The following is a 17,882-nucleotide window of genomic DNA, read 5'->3' as shown; positions in this document are numbered from 1 at the left end:
TCATTTGCTCCATTTTTAAATGCTTTTGCAATATATATTTTTGGGACTGAAATACATGCGCTGCTTTTATAAATGTTTTACGAAATAGACACAAGTAATCGAAACTACATTCTATGGTTGGATTATCGAAATTGAATATCACCCTTTTAGCTTGGTAGCCTAAGAATTAGGGAACAGACCCCCTAATTGACGCGAATCCTGAAGATAGATCTATAGGCCTAACAAACCCCATCCAGGTTATGGATGCTTTAGTACTTCGATTTTATATACAGATGAGCGTACATGTATATTTGAGGATATTCTATATGCATTTGTTAATGTCGGTTACCAGGTGTTCACCATATGAATGATTTTTATACAAATGAGTGTTCCTGTATTATAATTTTTGCAGATGAGTGTTCCTGCAGTTAACTATGAAAATTAAATCTTGTGGTCTATTAAAATATTGAAATGATTGTTATGATAAACCTATGAACTCACCAACCTTTTGGTTGACACTTTTAAGCATGTTTATTCTCAGGTATGAAAGAAATCTTCCGCTGTGCATTTGCTCATCTTAAAGATATTACATGGAGTCGTTCATGGCATATAGAGGTCATAACCTCGCAATAGGACCATCTGTTGAAGACTTCGTCCAAGTGGATTAAGACGAGTCACTACAACTAGCTTTTTAGAAATATCACTAGTAGAGTGATGGTATTTTTAACATGTATTTGATAAATTCACTTATTTTATACATTAACAGATTAGTGTACAATCTGTCAATGTATAAAGTGAGTGAATTTATCAAATAAATTGGTTGAAAATATCACTACCTTTTTATTATGGAGAGTGATATATACACAACTCACTTTTGTTATGTACACAACTATGATGCTTTACAGTGTTGTACAATACAATACTGTAAAGCATCATGATTGTGTACATAACAATAACAATAGTGAGTTGTGTGCGTATCATTACACTTATTATAGTAGTTGTTTGATAGCATAAGTTGAAAAGAACTAAACTCGTGTACCTTATTATATTCTATTAATAATTGTAGTAATAATTACAAGTCAATAAAAAGAGACCACGTTTTAAATGTTACGGAGTATATTTTATCCTAAATAAATACTCCATCAGAATATGATGAAATGCAACCAAACCCTATATTTATCACTAACTTATTACAGTAAAATCAACAACATAAGATCATTAACATAATTAAATTAGATACTAGCAAAGTGTATATATTTATACAACAAACTAGATAACATACTACATATTGCCAAGCTATATAACTACAACATAAAACAAACTGTTGCACTAGCACAAAGCATACAAATCTAACCAACTAATCGACAAAAATCCAATGTTCGACCAGAAGATACGCAAACTAGTCCGATGATGAACTAAAATCAAAGAATTTAGTTTCTGCTACCTTGACATTGCGAAATATGACTATAGCTAGATGTTTATATGATTCAATGGTTTAACTTGATCATGTGCAACAGATTCCGCACAATTTCAGACATTGGTGGTCTAAACTCTGGTTCCGCCTGCACGAAATGAAGAAAAATGTGAAATATTCGAAAGTACCATTTATAATGATTCTTGATTTCTTATGATTAATTACTAAAAGGACTAGTAATTAAAGATTTCAATTAATGCAAAAACATGTTTTCAAGAATATAGTTCAACAATAACAAAAAAGTTTAGATATTAACCTGGACGCAAAGAGAGATTATATCAGCAAAACGAGATAAAGATTTGGATGAATACGCAGCGTCAAGGGAAGGGTCAACCATTCTTGATAACGCTTCTATATCATGAAGCCGAGGAACCGCCCATCTTACCAAAAATTGCTCCCCACGAGGTCTTGACCTATAAGACTTGAGCTCTTTTCATTAGAAAAAATCAATGCTTAAAAAAAACGACCTAATTATAAAAAAGTGGTGTTGTAAAAGTCAGCCAAGCAGGCCGACTAGTCGGGTTTTCGGACTAATCCAACTCGACTAGGTCTAAGTCGGGCTAAAAAGTCAGTCAATGCTAGTCAACGTCAGTCAATTGGTCAAAATCAGTCAAAGTCAGATTTGATTTAGGATTAGTCGGACTTAATCGGTCAAAGTCAGATTTATGTTTCTAAACATTTATCTCAGAGTTTGTGTTTACTTATGCTTATGGTTCTTTAATTTTTAATTTTATTATTTTTAATGTATAAAAGTGCAATCCAAATTCTTATTCTGAGGAAAAAGCACATAACTTTTTGTGTCGAACTTGTAGAGTATTGGGTTCAAATTTTGATATATAAAAGTTAACGTTTTTAAATTGAAGAAAAAAAAAAAGAAACAATATAAACCTGTCATGAGCTTTTCGACCGGTGAGAAGTTCTAACATAACTACTCCGAAGCTATAAACATCACTTTGGTAAGTATAACTTCCCGACTCCAGTTCCGGGGCACCGTATCCTGAGCCTTGCAACTGATTAATCGACATCATATTAATGACCAATACAATATTCCCGATGCAAGCCTATGCAAAATAAAGAACCGTTTACCTGACTATTAAACATTAATGGTATTAGTGGAGACAAACCGCAATCTGAAACACGTATATTTAGCTCTTCATCAAGAAGAATATTTGCAGACTTGAAGTTTTTGTGTACAACGAGTGGTTGACAAACCTCGTGCAAGTACCTTTTAAGAAAAACATAAAAATACAAAACAATCACCATCAATGGATGATCGGATATTAGCTCTTGTAACAACCAATTTGTTCCGTTTCACACTTTCATTTAAGCCAAGATTTGAACTTTTACCCATCCCTCACCTGTTCTTGAGGAAAAGAAATAGTTTGAATTGACCCGTTTTAATGAAAATGGGTTGAAATTGCCACCTTTTTTATATCACAAGGTCAATAAATGTACAAGTTGAAAGATGTAATATATAATATTTTACCCATGCGTCACACGTTGTTGAGGATAAAAAATAGTTTAAATCGACCCATTTAAGGAGAACGGGTTGAAATTGCCACCTCTTTTATATCACAAGGTCAATACATGTACAAGTTGAAAGATGTAGCATATAATATTTTTTACCAATCTGTCTGCCATTATTGAAGGTAAAAATCATTTGATTCGACACACTATAAGAAAAAATGGGTTGAAATTGCCATCTCTTTTATATTTAAAAAGGTCAATAAAGGTGCAAGTTGAAAGATGTACTCACTCCAATGCTTTTGCAGCTTGAAGTGCCAAATGTATACGCGCGTTCCACGAAAGTTTCTCATGAATTGAGTCATCTACATGCAGTGCTTCATGTAGTGTCCCGTTTTTACAGTATTCATAGACCAAAAGTTGTTGCCCGTGTTCACAACAGTAACCCTCGAGTCCAACTATGTTTTCGTGTCGAAGTTTCGAGACATTTGACACCAAGTTCATGAAAGCTTCGTCACTCCATGACCTTGAAGCTGCATTCTCCAGTTTCTTTACAGCCAGTAGCTATGAATACACAAAGTTAGAGGCAAGTCATAAGTGAAGGGAACAATTTTTAACCCATTTATGTTAAAAAAGGGTCAGTTTGGGTAACAGGGTCAAATGAGAAAAACTGATATTAAAAATGAATGAAACAGGTCTTATTCTAGAAAGTTTCCTTAATCCTCAAACGTTTTCGACATCTAATTACAATTATTATTGTTATTTTTTTTTTTTTCTGAAAGATATCATTATTTTTTTTTTTCGACATCTAATTTCCCGTTTTGTACCACGACCCAACCCACTCAACCTGTCCTTTTCACTAGATATTAAACATTATTAAACATACCTTGTTGTTTGGAAGCTGAGCTTTGTAAACTGTACCAAGCATGCCTCTACCAATAAAATTTGTTTGAGAAAAACTATTTGTATATTGTTGAAGAGATGCAATCGAGAAATATCTTGGCAAATTTACATTTCTTGAACGGTTTCCACCTATGGTTGTTGGAACCGACACTGGTTTTACGTCGACTTTTTCAGCGTCAAGAAGTTGGGGAGGTCGATTTGTAGAAATCGTCACCGTTTTCTCTTCTTTCAGTTTGGAGCTTCGCAATGAGTTATTACTTCCGTTATCATTTAATGTAGGTCCTGTAGAACAAGGGGATTACATAGTTATAATGTTGTAGATAGAATGGAGTTATAATGTACTTCCGTTATCATATAATGTTGTAGATGAAATAACTATACTTGCAAAATGGTAACGAAAGACTACAGTTGACAAAATCAAAAATAAAATGTTGCAATGATGAACAATTGCGTACCCTGACACTACAACTTTTCAAACCTGAGACCTCTTGTAAGGAACTCACAGAGCCCCAACCACTCCAACCACTGGGCTATTTTGTCATGGTTAAAATATATGATTGAATCTATATATTATTTGAAAATATATTTTAGATGTGATTACAGTTGTGTACAAACAAAACAATGCAAAGTAACAAACTTTGGGAACTTAATACATAACAAAAAGGACATAGTAACTTCAACTTAGCCACATGTTTTTTTTTTTTTTTTTTTTTTTTATAGAAACAGTTGATAGAACCACAACACACAAAGCAACTCGAATCGACAATAAGAACAAGAACATAATCGACACGCAATATTACCCTCAACCGTTAAACTTTATTAATCACCAACTTAAGCCCTAGTACACAAAGAAGAAATGTCTCAACTAGGATTCCCCTTTGAAATACAACCTCCATAGTATAATCCCTATGAAATTCATCAATCATTGTATCAAGTGTTGCAGAGCTCGGGAGTACTCGGCAAAAAAGAATTCTCCCGATTACTCGGTCCAATTCCTAGGTCAAACTTGGTCAGACTCGGTCAGAACTCAGGATTACTCGGTCAAAACTCGAGATTACTCGAAAACTTGGTCTAAACTCGGGATTACTTGGAAAATTGGTCAAAATAGTTCAAAATCAAACTTGGTCAGCATCCGAGTACTCCACGAGTTGCTGAGCACTCCCTAAAAATTCCCGACCAAGTACTCCCCGAGTAGCGATTTTTGCAACCTTGGTATAATCCCTATGAAATCCATCCTTTATAGTATAATTATAGTTCTAAGCTAATCTAAACAATTAAGTTACATTATACTACTCTTAGATATTTCTAATATAGTAATATTCCTAGCAGAAACATTCTTAGATCCTTTTCTCGAGTTTGAGAAATTAGGACAGTACGATGGTTGTATAATGACAAACATGCTTGCATGATGGTTAAGAGATTCACTCGAACATAAATCATCACTCAGAGAGGGAGGTACAATCCGACTTTCGACAATATTTAAAGTAAATGATGTAAGCTTTCAACTTTTAACATAGAGTATATTTGATCTAAATAACTACATTGCATATCGAAAGATGTTACTGAGATTCTTTTCAGTTTTGGACTCAAGTGATAGTACGTTAAACTCAAAATGTTCAAACCTTGGCCTATTATTGTTTGGCAAAAAAGGAATAAAGCATAATAAAATAAATAGTCATGTTACCATTCTCTTTATGTTGAGTTGGGTTTGAAGAAGACGAATTTAGCATAGAGTTCTTCATATGATCACCAACTTTGATAGCTGATTTTTCTTTGCGACATCTTGACACACGAAAGCAAACTCCGAGTGTAAGTAAAACAAGAATCAAGAATCCGCTAATGGCAAGCCACACTACTTTTTTACTCAATGTTGACTTTTGTTGACCCGAAATGTGCGGTAGATCTGAAGAAGACGGTCCAAATGCTTGAATTCCGGGGCTTGAATCTGGAGGTTGCGTATCGAACGTTGACGAAGGAGATAAGGCGGATGGTGAACGAATAATCGTTGTATTAAACGGGTTTCCTGAGCTTCTGCATTGAATATATATATGAATGTTAGAAATTGTATATATACAAACATATTTGCTAACAAAGGATTCTTTTTACCTGAAATTCGGAACGCTTAACAATTTCGGAGGTATGGGTCCAGAGAATAGATTATTTTCGATATCCCTATGTTACAACAATATATTTATATTAAGGAATTAAAATATTATAATCTATGAAAAAAGGATGAAAGTATAAACATTTTGAGATAAGTTTGATGCAGTAAAAGAAAGGAAAGAATAGTACAAATCTATAAGGGGAAGATCTTCCAATACATTAAGTACACCAGTAAGATGATTATTCTGCAAGTGTCTGCAAAACGAAAAACAAAAGAATAGATGTCCAAAATATAACTGATCTCAGTTTATTGCACTTTTAGTGACAATGAAAAAACATATAAGCAGTAACTACATAAAATAAAATATAAAACATGGGAATTAAAACCCAAAGGACTGTTGTACAAGTCAGCCGTTGCGTCGGTTTGGGGACTAGCACGTCCCGACTCACCAAAAACGCCTTAAAAGTCGGTCAATGCTAAAAAGTCGGGTCAAAGTCGGGCCGAGTCGGTTAAAGTCAAAGTAAGGTCAAAAAATTTATATTTTCTAAAATTAGATTTTGTGTCATATATCTATGTTTGAAATATTTATGTTTTATGTTTGATATGATTATGTGTAATATATAGTATATATTTAATTTATTTATTACTAAAGTCAATGTTGGTCAATGCCAAACTCATACCCGACTCGTTTCATGTCTTAAATCATAGAAACTGTGTCTTACAATATGGAAATCGATGACAAGTTCGCCATTGAAGGAGGCAAAGTACCACTTAGATTGTTAGCAGACAAATCTCTGCAAAAATAAATTAAATTCAACGTATATATGTGCGGAACTAATGTTATAAACTTACATACTTTAAGCTTATGAAACATATAAACGCGTGATATTTGGATTAGCGTAAGTAAGGCGTACAGATTAGTCAAGGCCATAAGTTGTTGAAAAGAATCCGGTATAACTCCACTCAAATGATTTTTGTTCAAAGACCTACAATAACAATTAAAATAAGGACTTATTTAAAGAATATAACAAAAAATGTAACCAAAAACGACATTTGAACAGGACACTTACAAGTCTGTCAATTGACTTAACGTCGACAACGACTCTGGTATGCTTCCTGTAATTTGGTTCCCGAAAAGAAATCTGGAAAGATTACGAAAATTTCAACAGGTCAAATGGGTAAAATTAAACAAAGTAACGAAAGATTAAATGTGTGGAAAGTATATTTTAATATACAAATACAACTCAGGGAGAATAATATTGTTGGTGTAATAATATTATTCTGTGTTAGACACAGGTGATCATATCAAGTTTGGGCAAAAGTGTGATAATCACCCAAACCCAACCAATTTCGACCCATCAAAACATCCATTGTGACCAACCTAGAGAGTGTTGCAGAACTCGGAATTACTAAGGGAGTAGTCAGTTTTCGCAACTCGGGGAGTACATAGCAAACACTCGGTCAAACTAGGTCAAACTCGGTCAAAACTCGCGATTACTCGAAAACTCGGTCAAAACTCAGTCAAAACTTGGCCAAAACTCGGGATTGCTTGGAAAATCGGTCAAAGTCAAACTTTGTCAACATCCGATTACTCCCTAAAAAGAGTCTTGACTGACTACTCCCGAGTAGCGATTTTTGCAACCTTACACCTAGACCACCCATTTTTCCACCTAACACGAAAAGAAAAAGTTTAAAATAGCTTACAAGGTCTTCAATGTAAGGGGCAAATTATATGGGATACTTCCTCCGATATGATTATTACTCAAATCCCTGCATAATGAAAGATCATTAGACACCGCAACGACAAAAACTAAAAGTTAGTGAATCTTCTTGACACTCACATTTGTATAATTGATGCAAAAGCTCCCAAATTTTCGCCAAGCTCACCTCCCAAATTTGCATCATTAAGAACTCTGTACATTTAGAAATAGATACTTTTTGAAACCGAGAAAAAGTATTTAGAATGAAAAATAAGAAATTGTTGCGTACATTCCGGTTATGTTGTAATTTACGCATTGGACGCCTTGCCAACCTTCGTAACACGGGTCTCCTCCGGCGAGTAACCATCCCATTAGAGGAGGGAATCCAAGGGCAGCATATAGACTATTTATTGCTAAGACTGTAATAAAGATACAAAACTTGTGTAAGGAGATTAATGTACAAATACTAATTAGTGAAGTAAATAATAAGATATCCATACGCACAAATTAATCAAATTAAAGGGAAATTTTCATTTTTACCAAAGCCTGATGTTGTTACAAAACAAACTATGATGGCTCTGTTAAACAAGCAAGAATGGAGTATAATGTTTCGTATCTAAAAGGACTTCCCGTGCAAAATGGGTCATTCTTTCAACATTTGATGTTTCGTATTTATTGTTCTATCAAGTACATTAGTTTGTTTAATGCGCGGGCAAATTTAGTGTTTTTAGAAGGAGAGTGAAGGTTGTGACTGTGACGTGACAGTGTCAAATTCTGAAGTTGTGTTATGGTGAGTGTAAAATTTGGGTGTTAAATTTGAATCAAAAAGTTTGGGTGATATATTATATTATGATTAGAAATAGAAATTGAGTGAAAAAATATATAAATAAATAAAGTGTCAATGACGTGGGAAGATTTAATTGGTTAAAAAAAATCTGACGCCACCTTTGTGCCGTTAGGAACAAAACTGGCGCCCCAAAAATGTTAAGGAATTTTACGTTAAAAACAAGCACAAAAAATGTGGCCATAACGAGGTTTGAACCTAGGGCTTTTTGTAATGATATCGTGATGCCAACCAACATTATATAGTGGTAATGCTTTTAAGTTATAATAAGAATCAATGAATTAAGACTTACATACGATTCTTTTTTTACACATCGGCTGGTTATGGCGTATTAGCCCAAGGCTTATCTGTACCTTTTACGACGTCGTTTACGATTTTTTCATTTTTTCCCGTCTTCTGAGGACTTGTATGGTCAAAATTCAGTTCTATCTACTGCCAAACGAGCCATTTCGAAACCCTAGGATTTGTGCTTCATCAAGTGTATCTCTTGAAATGCTTACACATTTGAGGAAACATTCGCACACGTAGCGTTAAGTTAGTACTTTTAATTATCCACCGCCGTTCGCTGCCGTTTTCTTCCAGTAAGACTATCTTGGATTTCCGACCAAAACCCAGGTGAATATAGGTCTGATTTGTTGCTTTCAAATTTGTGTTATAGTTTTAAGAAACCTGCTATTTCTGTTATTGCTTTCTGTTGAGTATCATGGTGTCCAAGAAGAAGAAAAAGCACCAAGATTTAATGGAGAGTGCTACTTGGGTTTTGCGAAACCCATCGGTTAGTCGTGGAACATCGGATGCGACTTCTAAAAGTGGAGAAACGTTTTCATCTGATTCTGATGGGGATCGTTCATCTCCGATTATGGATGATGTCGTACGTTCCAATCTGATGGTAGATGAAGTTGATCAGCCAAATAAGAAGGACGGAGATGTGCCAATTGATCAACCTGGGAAGGATAATCGTGATTCAGAAAGGAAGATTCTGAAAACCTATAGTTCTAGAAAGAGGAAGGGTATAGTGAACCAGCTGATTGAAGTTGGTGAAGGTCCGTCAAAGGAAAAGAAGAGTGCTCAATTTGTTCCTTATGTTGGTGATTCTTCTATTCCTGCTAATGAAAAAATTCTCCCAGAAGTAATTAAAAAACGCAAGGGTAACAGGAAGAAAGGTGGGTATGGTAAGAATTCTGTTGTAACTGATCATTCTATTGATGATATTGTTGCTAGTAACGATGATATTATTGCTAAATCTATTGGTGAAACTATTGCTGTTGCTAAACCGGCTAGTCCTGTGGTATTCTTTAAAAGTTCTAAAGATGGTAATTATAATGCGGTTGATGTAAACCTACTTGCTGCTGCTGAGAATGCTGCTAAATTATTTAAGAATGATGGTATTAGAGAGTCAATTGTTGTTCCGGATGATTTCTCCCAATTTACATTGGGTGACAATGTAAATTTAATGAATACGCGGGATAATAATAGCGGTGATAAAGATAATGTTGTATCTGGGATTAATTCTACAAAAATGGAAGGGGTTGAGACTAGTGATGGGCAAGACAATACAAATACTAAAACCCCAAGAGCATGGGTAAATCCAAACATCACTTTTGCTGACTTCTTAAAACAAAACAAAGATGAAGAAGAATTAAAAATGGAGTTCATTCCTCCACTTTTAATGTCTAATGGTCAAAAGAGAGTAGTTTTCTCCGCTGAGGAGGTTAAGAAGGGCGGTAGTGCTTTTTCTCTTCAATTATATGGGTATTTTATTGGAACTTCAATGGAATATAGGGTTGTTAACGCCCATCTAAGGAGAATGTGGCGAAGGTATGACCTTAAAGAAATCGTCAAAACAGCTGCAGGATTTTATTTATGCAAATTTAATAATGAAAAGGGTATGAAGGAGGTTCTTGAGAGTGGTCCATGGTTAGTTAATAATGTTCCTTTTTTCGTGAATCAGTGGGAACCTGGGGTTTGGCTTGAAAAAATTGAACCTGAAAAAGTTCCAATTTGGATTTGCATTCACAATATACCCATTGAACTATGGAGTGGTAGAAGTATAGGTAAACTTGTTAGTGGTATTGGTAGGCCTATGTTGATGGACAAAGTTACTTCAGAGAGATGTTTAAGTAAAAGTGGAAGACTAGGTTTTGCTAGAGTTTTGACTGAAGTCAATGCAGCTGATGACCTTCCTAGCGTTGTCGAATTTTCCTATCCTGCGATTGGTTCTTTTCCAGCCAAAGTGGGTAAACTTGAGGTGACTTATCAATGGAAACCGCCTTTATGCACTCATTGCAAAGTGTTTGGGCACTCTTTCAATACTTGTAAAATTAGGCCTAAAACAGAAGATGAAGTTTCAGCACAAGTGTTAAAAGACGCTTTGAAAAACAACAATGATGGTGAAACAGTTGATTTAATTAACCAGTGTGTCGAGGACGGCTCTAAAGATGTTAGTAAGAAAGGAAGGGTATTTCATAAGTTGAATTTTGATAATAATAAAAGTCAATGGCAGTCAACAGAAGCAAAAGGTATCAAGCAAAATGGAGTTAAGAATAATCATGGTATTAAAGATAATATTGTTGTGGAGGAAACAAATTGGAATGTGGAGTCCCAGAAAAATCGAAATCAGAATGTTTTAAGGAAAAGAGATAAAGGGAAGGACATTGATGGTGAAGGTAATAATAAGACATATTCCAAAGATAGAATTGAAACAAACAATCCTTTTTATGTACTAGTAGATGATGAGGGTAATGGTGATTGATGTTAAGTTTGGTAATACTGCTCCGAAAACATCTTGTTAGTCTCTTACTTTATATCTAGTATAGGTCCTCGAGTTTCGCTCATATTAGTGTTACTCATGTTGTAATCCTCGTTGTATCATTTCCTTATCAATAAAATTATATTGCTTTTCAAAAAAAAAATGAATTAAGACTTACTATCGCGAGGATCAGTGAACCCAAAACAGTTTGGTGTGGAAATAACCACCCATAAACCCACAGCAGCAACCACATAAATCTGCAGTTCTGAATTCCTCACCATCACCTTATGACCAAAGCATTCAACTTTGGAGTCTCTCTGATGTATTGTTTAATAAGTTCCAAAAAAGATGAAAAATACCCTGCAAACATAACATTTTTATTTTTATGAATTATAAAAACAGAAAATCCTGAAAAAAATTCAAAAGTATGCAATTTTTAAGTAGCCAAGTAGCAAGTATCCTACAATGCATAAAAAACAGAGTAAATTTAAGAGCAACTCATTAACAACAACAACTTTAACATAAATAAATAAATAAGTAAATTACAAGCACATACTACCCAAAATCTAACAGGATCCCATCATGCACACACACATAAAAAAAAAATTAAAAAAATAATAATAAAAGTCCACAGATTGAAGTATCCACATTTGCAAGAAACAAAAAAATTTACACATTTGAACTTTAAACAAAAAAAAAAAATGGTGATTAAAGTAATTAAAACTTTAATAAAAGACTTGGCACAAAAGCACATAAGGCAAAACATGAAAAGTTGTTCCAAACATACATCAGGTAAAAAATATGTTAAATTCAACCTTGGAAAAATGTAAACCCTGAGTAATAAATGGCATTTTGTTGCAAATAAAACATCTTAGATGCAAAATTAAACTAAATATTTTGTTGCACTGACATCAACTCGTGTGACAAAATGTAGCAATAGATATTGAGTAAATTGTCCAAATATACAAACAAGACTAAACATTTAAATTTGAACAATTAAACATAGACACTGAAGTTATATTTAATTCTTACAATATTTGAGCAAGAATAATCTTGAAGGATTCAACTAAAAATGAAGCACAATTCACAAAATTCAACTCAGTTGATTTAATTTAATTTTAATTGAACAATAAAAAAAAAACTAATAAAAACCATGAAGTGAGTTTTGAAGTGTACTATACTTACTGTGTAAAGATGAACAGAACTGAAGTGTGTTGGTTTCTGCAAGAGAGAAGGTGATGATGGTTTACTGGTGCTCATAAGCAAAAAGTAAGCATTTTGCTTATTATGCTGTTTTCTAGGTGTTTTCTTCACCTTTTTTGAGGAATGTTTTTGAATGTATAAAGAATTAAAATTTGGACAAATGTTTTTTAATAATTGTTTTTGTTAGACAGTTGAGTGGCTCGATTGGCGGAAAATGGAAAAGAGAATTCACGAATTATACCTTTTCCTATAAATCCATTACAATTTGTGTTCCAATTACGAAATTATTTAGTTTTTCAGTTGTTCTTTCAATTTTCTGTCTTTTCTTTTTGGCTCAAAAGCCTCTTGCGATATAATATGTTGTTTCTTCATTGTTCTGATAAAGGTTTAATTAATATATTTTTTTTCCAAAAAAGAAAAGAAAAATCCATTACAATTTCATGTACAGTTTCATAAATACCTTTCAATAAATACTAATGGGAGATTTATATAAGATATCACTCAAGGACAAGTTAGTAGATTTGAGTGTATCAATCAAAATTATAATTGAAAATATCATCTCCCATACAATAAATATTCACTCGATTTATCAGACCTAATAGTGAATATGGATGATATATAAATAGATAATAGTGAATATAAATACGGATATGAATGAACTAAAACACGTATATCTAATCAAATATACATGTATATACATACTACACATTTGTCATACTTTTTTAATAATAATGTGAGAAATTATGTCACATTTTTATGTTTGAATTTTAATTAGCCATGTCATATTTAAGTTACGTTTTTTAAACCATCCTAAGGTAGCCGAGTGGTTGGGCCCCTGAGATACTTGCAAGAGGTCTCAGGTTCAAATCTTTAGGTGACTAGGGAAGGGTTGGAAACAGTCAAGGAGTATTCTTGATGAGCTGCGTACAGTAGAGTATGAGGTTGGATTACTCGCCCTTCCCAGGTAACCAGACATGAAAAACCTTACAACTTTTATATTTAAGTTACACTTTTGTTTTTCTTTGCAAATTAAGAAATATTATAACACTTTATTGAAAATTTTATGGATATACATTAATCCGTTTAATTCATTGAATTTGAATAGAATATGAATGAATAAACTGAAATTTAAAGGGTCGATGGATGATAATTAAATGAATATGAGTATAGATACGGCATCAGCCAATATGTATTTGATCCATTAATATTCCTAATTACGATGGTCTTATAGTTTGGTATTATTGAGTTACTAAAAAAACCGAAATTGAAATACATGTTACATGTCTTAAATAAACATATTACATGTCCTATAAATTACATAATTGAATGACTATAATTTAAAGACAAATTTACACGGGTCTTGGTAGGTCGAAAAACACAACTAGAGTCCAAAAGAACTTTTTTTATATAGAGAATTTCTGTGGTATGCAATTATTTCACAAGAGGTCAAATTCGCTATCTGACGTTAAAAATAACAGTTAACTCCCATTCGCTAACTGGCGTTACAACGACGATAATGATACGCTATTCGGTTAGCGTATAGAAAACAAATTTTCAAAGAACAACCGAACACCATAAACGTGAATAAAGGCATCAAATGAAGACGAATAGCGAATAACGGCATTAAATGATACTCTATTCGGTTAGCGGATAGCGAATGAAGACGAAACTCATATGCCGAAAAATACGAGTTGACTGGTCAAAAATTCCGAAGAATAAGGGATTGACCCACCAATCAGAACATGACACGTAGAAGAACCTTTGAACTTTTTCGTTTATAAATAGGCCACCTGGATTTCATTTATAGGCAGATTACATCACTTTGTCAGAGCAGAACTTTCTCTCTCTACAAAAGAACTTTCTCTCCCTAAAGTTTGACCAAGTTTGACCTCGACTGGATTCGCAGTTTGACTATGGATCCGGTAATCATCGTTATTTCGGAGAGCTTTCAGGGACTTAAACCGCTCACCATTAACGTGATTGTGATTTGCACTCGTATTTTATTCGCATTCTGGATTTGGTACAATCATTTGGCGCCACTCGTGTTTTAATTAGTTTTGAGCTTTTTCTACAATTTGGAAAGAGAATATCGTAAGAAGATGGGAGGAGATCAAGGCCAGACAATAACTCAAGAGTCTTCAAAGAGAATACAAGAAGAAAACAGTAATGAGATTACAGGAAGAACAAATAAAAGCATACAACAAGTGAAATTTTCACCAGTACAACCTTTGCAGTTATTTGGCAATTCGCAAAGAAAGGAGCAAAGTGAAACGTTTGATGAAACAGCTAAAAATGACGAACAAGAAATCTTGAAGAACCAGGCAATGCAGTTGTTGGAAGTAATCATGGTCAAAATAAGAGAAGAACGAGATGAAGGAATACAAAAAAGATTAACAGAAACGGGTGTGGGATTGAAGGGAAAAACAATGACAGAGTTTCTCAGCGATGAAGGAGAATTAACTGAGGAGTCAGCAAATACATTCTTAGCCAAAATCCTTTTGCGAGCCGCACCAGAGAAATATAGACATTCTTTAGCACAACCAGAAACAAGAGAAACAGCTGTTGATAATCTGTTCACATTAATAGAGGCAAAAACTCCAATGACAATGTCTACAACGACACAAAGATTTTGTGAACGAATCTCGAATTATCAGTTGCCAAAGAACTTGAACATCCCATCAACGCTAGGAACATATGATGGATCATCGGATCCCGTAGATTTCTTGCTGTTATTTGAAGGCGCTAATTGGACTCAACATTGGGAGGATGAAGTAGCATGTCATATGTTTCCGATGGTGATACAAAAGATGGCAAGGGAATGGTTCACGGGTCTACAACCAAGGAGCATCACAAGCTTTCAAGATTTAAGGGCAAAATTTTTGCTTCAATATCAAAACTTAAGGAGATATATACTGACTCATTTGGATGCACATGAAATTAAACAACATCCAGCAGAACCATTGAAGGAGTTCATGAATCGATACACCTTGGAATGTCAAAAAAATTCCAGACCAACTAAAAAGCCAACAAATTTCTGGCTTCAATTTATGTTTGGACCAACGAAGGCACATGTCACTTGTAAGACAATTAAGATGGACAATTCCAAAGACATATTCGCAAGCTATGGATATTGCAAGGGCATATCTGCGATCAGGAGATGATACCAAAAGTCAACAAGGAGAACATTATCGCTCACGAGATGATAACGGGTCACGAGGCTATCCGCAAAGAGACAACTCTAGAAGGAATGATTATAGAAACAAAAATGATCAAAGAATGAACGATGGTCAATATTATCGACGAAGACCATATGAAAGGCATTCGCTAATCGGATCTTTAACAAAAACTCCACGAGGGATATTGTTAACTGAACCACTTAAGCAGAAGTTCAATCTACCAACACCAATGGATAAAAGAGAAGGACCAAAAAATACTTTATGGTGCGAGTTTCATGAAGATTATGGACATGTTACAGATGAATGCAAGTCGTTTATGAGATAAATAATTTCCAAATAAAAGCAGGCGCATTAAATCACTTGCTTCAAGGAAGAGGTTTCAAAAAGCCAGATCCAAATAAAAGATACGCATGGAAAAACTATGATGAAGAGAGGAGGCAAGAAGGAAAGCGAAAAGATTATAATTCTAGAAGAAGGGAAAAAAGAGATCAAAAAGAGCGGACACCAGAGTTGAGGATCCACATGATTGAAGAAGAATATGAAGAAAATGATGAAGAAGGATGGCGATATGAAGATCAGGGAGCATGGCAGAACAAACCTATAATCTTCTATCCGATTAACACATGAATACCATAAGAAGAAGCAGTGTTTGTGAAAGGAACATTTGCCAATTGTTTTGTTGACAAAGTTTATACTGATACAAAAAGCGAGGCACACATCTTATATGAGGCGTGTTATCGAAGGATGCCAAAAAATGAAAGAGATCTGATATCGGCCAAAAAGTCAAGTTTTTACTCCCGATATTGGACCCTAAAACCCATAAAGTTCCAAACTTTATCGTAAAAATAATCGCTTTGTCAGTTGATTTTGTAGAATAAATAATTACAAAGGCGATGCAAGAAGAATCAAGTAAAACGGAGCTAAAACGAAGAATCTATAGCGAAAACGGTGAAAGACAAGAAATCAAGGTACGATCCAGGAAATCTGGCTGAACAGGCAAGCCAAACGGCCTGCCAAACAGCTTTCCTGGCTCAGAAACGGCCTGCCAAACGGGTTCAGCAAACGGCCCCTGCAAACGGGCTGGCTTAGCAAACGGCCTGCCAAACGGCCTGTCAAACGGCCTGCCAGCCGTTTGCAGGCAAAAATCCAAGTCTATTTATAGGGCCTTCTCCATCCATTTCAACACACACTTAATTTACAATTCATTTTATATTTTCAAGATTTATGTTAGTTTTTAGTAGTAGCTAGCTTAGCTTTTATTTTCCGAAGGATATCCCGGCGAGTCCCTGCGATCCCGGACAGATTTCTTCGGCTTTTTCAGGTTTTTATCCGAAACGCTTGTCTTTGTATTAAACATGTATTCTTACCTTTTATGTTTAATAACGCGTTCCGAAATTACCATGATAGCTTAATTAATCTGTATGTTGCCATGATAGAAGTTTGGGTTAGCGTGATTATGTTAAATTAGTACGGTTGTCGTTATTATGCTGAACTAGGAAGTCTGATAGATTTGTATGCTAGCATCTTAAGGATTGACCAACCTAGGTGATAGGTCAGATCATGTTGAGATTAGAAGAAAAGACAAGTTAGAATGAGATTCGGTAAGTGTGAAGGAGATTCGGTATTAGAGAGAATTAACAAGATTTACATTTCACAGCTTCTAGAACTCAGTTACAATGCAATGGCTATCTAATTAGGACTACTTAGGTTTCTTATATAGCCCTCTTCTAAGGAACCACCAATTAAGCTTATTTCACATTAACACTATACAACTTCGTGGTCCTAACAATCTCCCCCTTAGTGTAACAACCCTGCTTTTTTGGATACTTCCGTTAACCTTCCGTTAGTTTATTTAACGGCGATTATTTAACTTTTATGTGTTTGTGTGTAATAAATACATACTGGATCTTTGGAGGGCTATAATAATTAATATGGGTTGATATTAATTCAAATAAATATTTCGGATAATGAAATACGATAAAAACGATACGATTTTGATAACTGCTTTTTGAGCAACAAATGCTCGGGTTTATTTTAATAATTAATTTTATTAATTATTAACTTTTTAAAATAATTAATTTATTGGGTTTTTAATAAATTAACGTTTGGTTGCGTTTAACGATCGGTTTAGCGTTCCGGGCCTTTGGTACGACTAAACAACACTTAAAAGGGACCACAAATACATGGAATTGCAAAACACGAGCCCGGGATACCCATGGTGGGCCCATTTGGCTGAAATCCCCAACCCCACCCCATCAATTTGATTTTGGGCTAATTTTGCGGACT

At 34.4% G+C, this 17,882-nt stretch overlaps 1 protein-coding gene across 2 annotated transcripts; it reads right to left on the bottom strand.

Moving 5' to 3' along the window:
* Positions 1–1,269: 1,269 nt before the first annotated feature.
* On the bottom strand, positions 1,270–12,529 carry LOC139876511 (protein STRUBBELIG-RECEPTOR FAMILY 3-like). 2 transcript variants are annotated; one of them, XR_011768142.1, is made up of 17 exons: positions 12,403–12,529; positions 11,396–11,577; positions 7,914–8,043; positions 7,766–7,837; positions 7,629–7,694; positions 6,995–7,066; positions 6,839–6,910; positions 6,647–6,718; positions 6,113–6,178; positions 5,927–5,992; positions 5,505–5,851; positions 3,804–4,102; positions 3,210–3,481; positions 2,540–2,678; positions 2,342–2,463; positions 1,710–1,874; positions 1,270–1,541 (listed from the first exon to the last, which is right to left on the bottom strand). XR_011768142.1 is itself a non-coding variant. In XM_071863838.1 (17 exons), exons 2-17 carry the CDS (start codon positions 11,496–11,498, stop codon positions 1,467–1,469), a joined length of 2,130 nt encoding a protein of 709 aa, XP_071719939.1. In that variant the 5' UTR covers positions 11,499–11,577; positions 12,403–12,529; the 3' UTR covers positions 1,270–1,466. The 2 variants fall into 2 exon arrangements, 1 of the variants encoding a protein (XP_071719939.1); XM_071863838.1 differs by having other exon boundaries at positions 1,710–1,866.
* Positions 12,530–17,882: the final 5,353 nt, after the last annotated feature.

This window comes from Rutidosis leptorrhynchoides, chromosome 11, assembly GCF_046630445.1.
Source record: "Rutidosis leptorrhynchoides isolate AG116_Rl617_1_P2 chromosome 11, CSIRO_AGI_Rlap_v1, whole genome shotgun sequence".
Lineage (NCBI taxonomy): Eukaryota > Viridiplantae > Streptophyta > Magnoliopsida > Asterales > Asteraceae > Rutidosis > Rutidosis leptorrhynchoides.
This window is presented reverse-complemented; position numbering and strand designations above follow the sequence as displayed.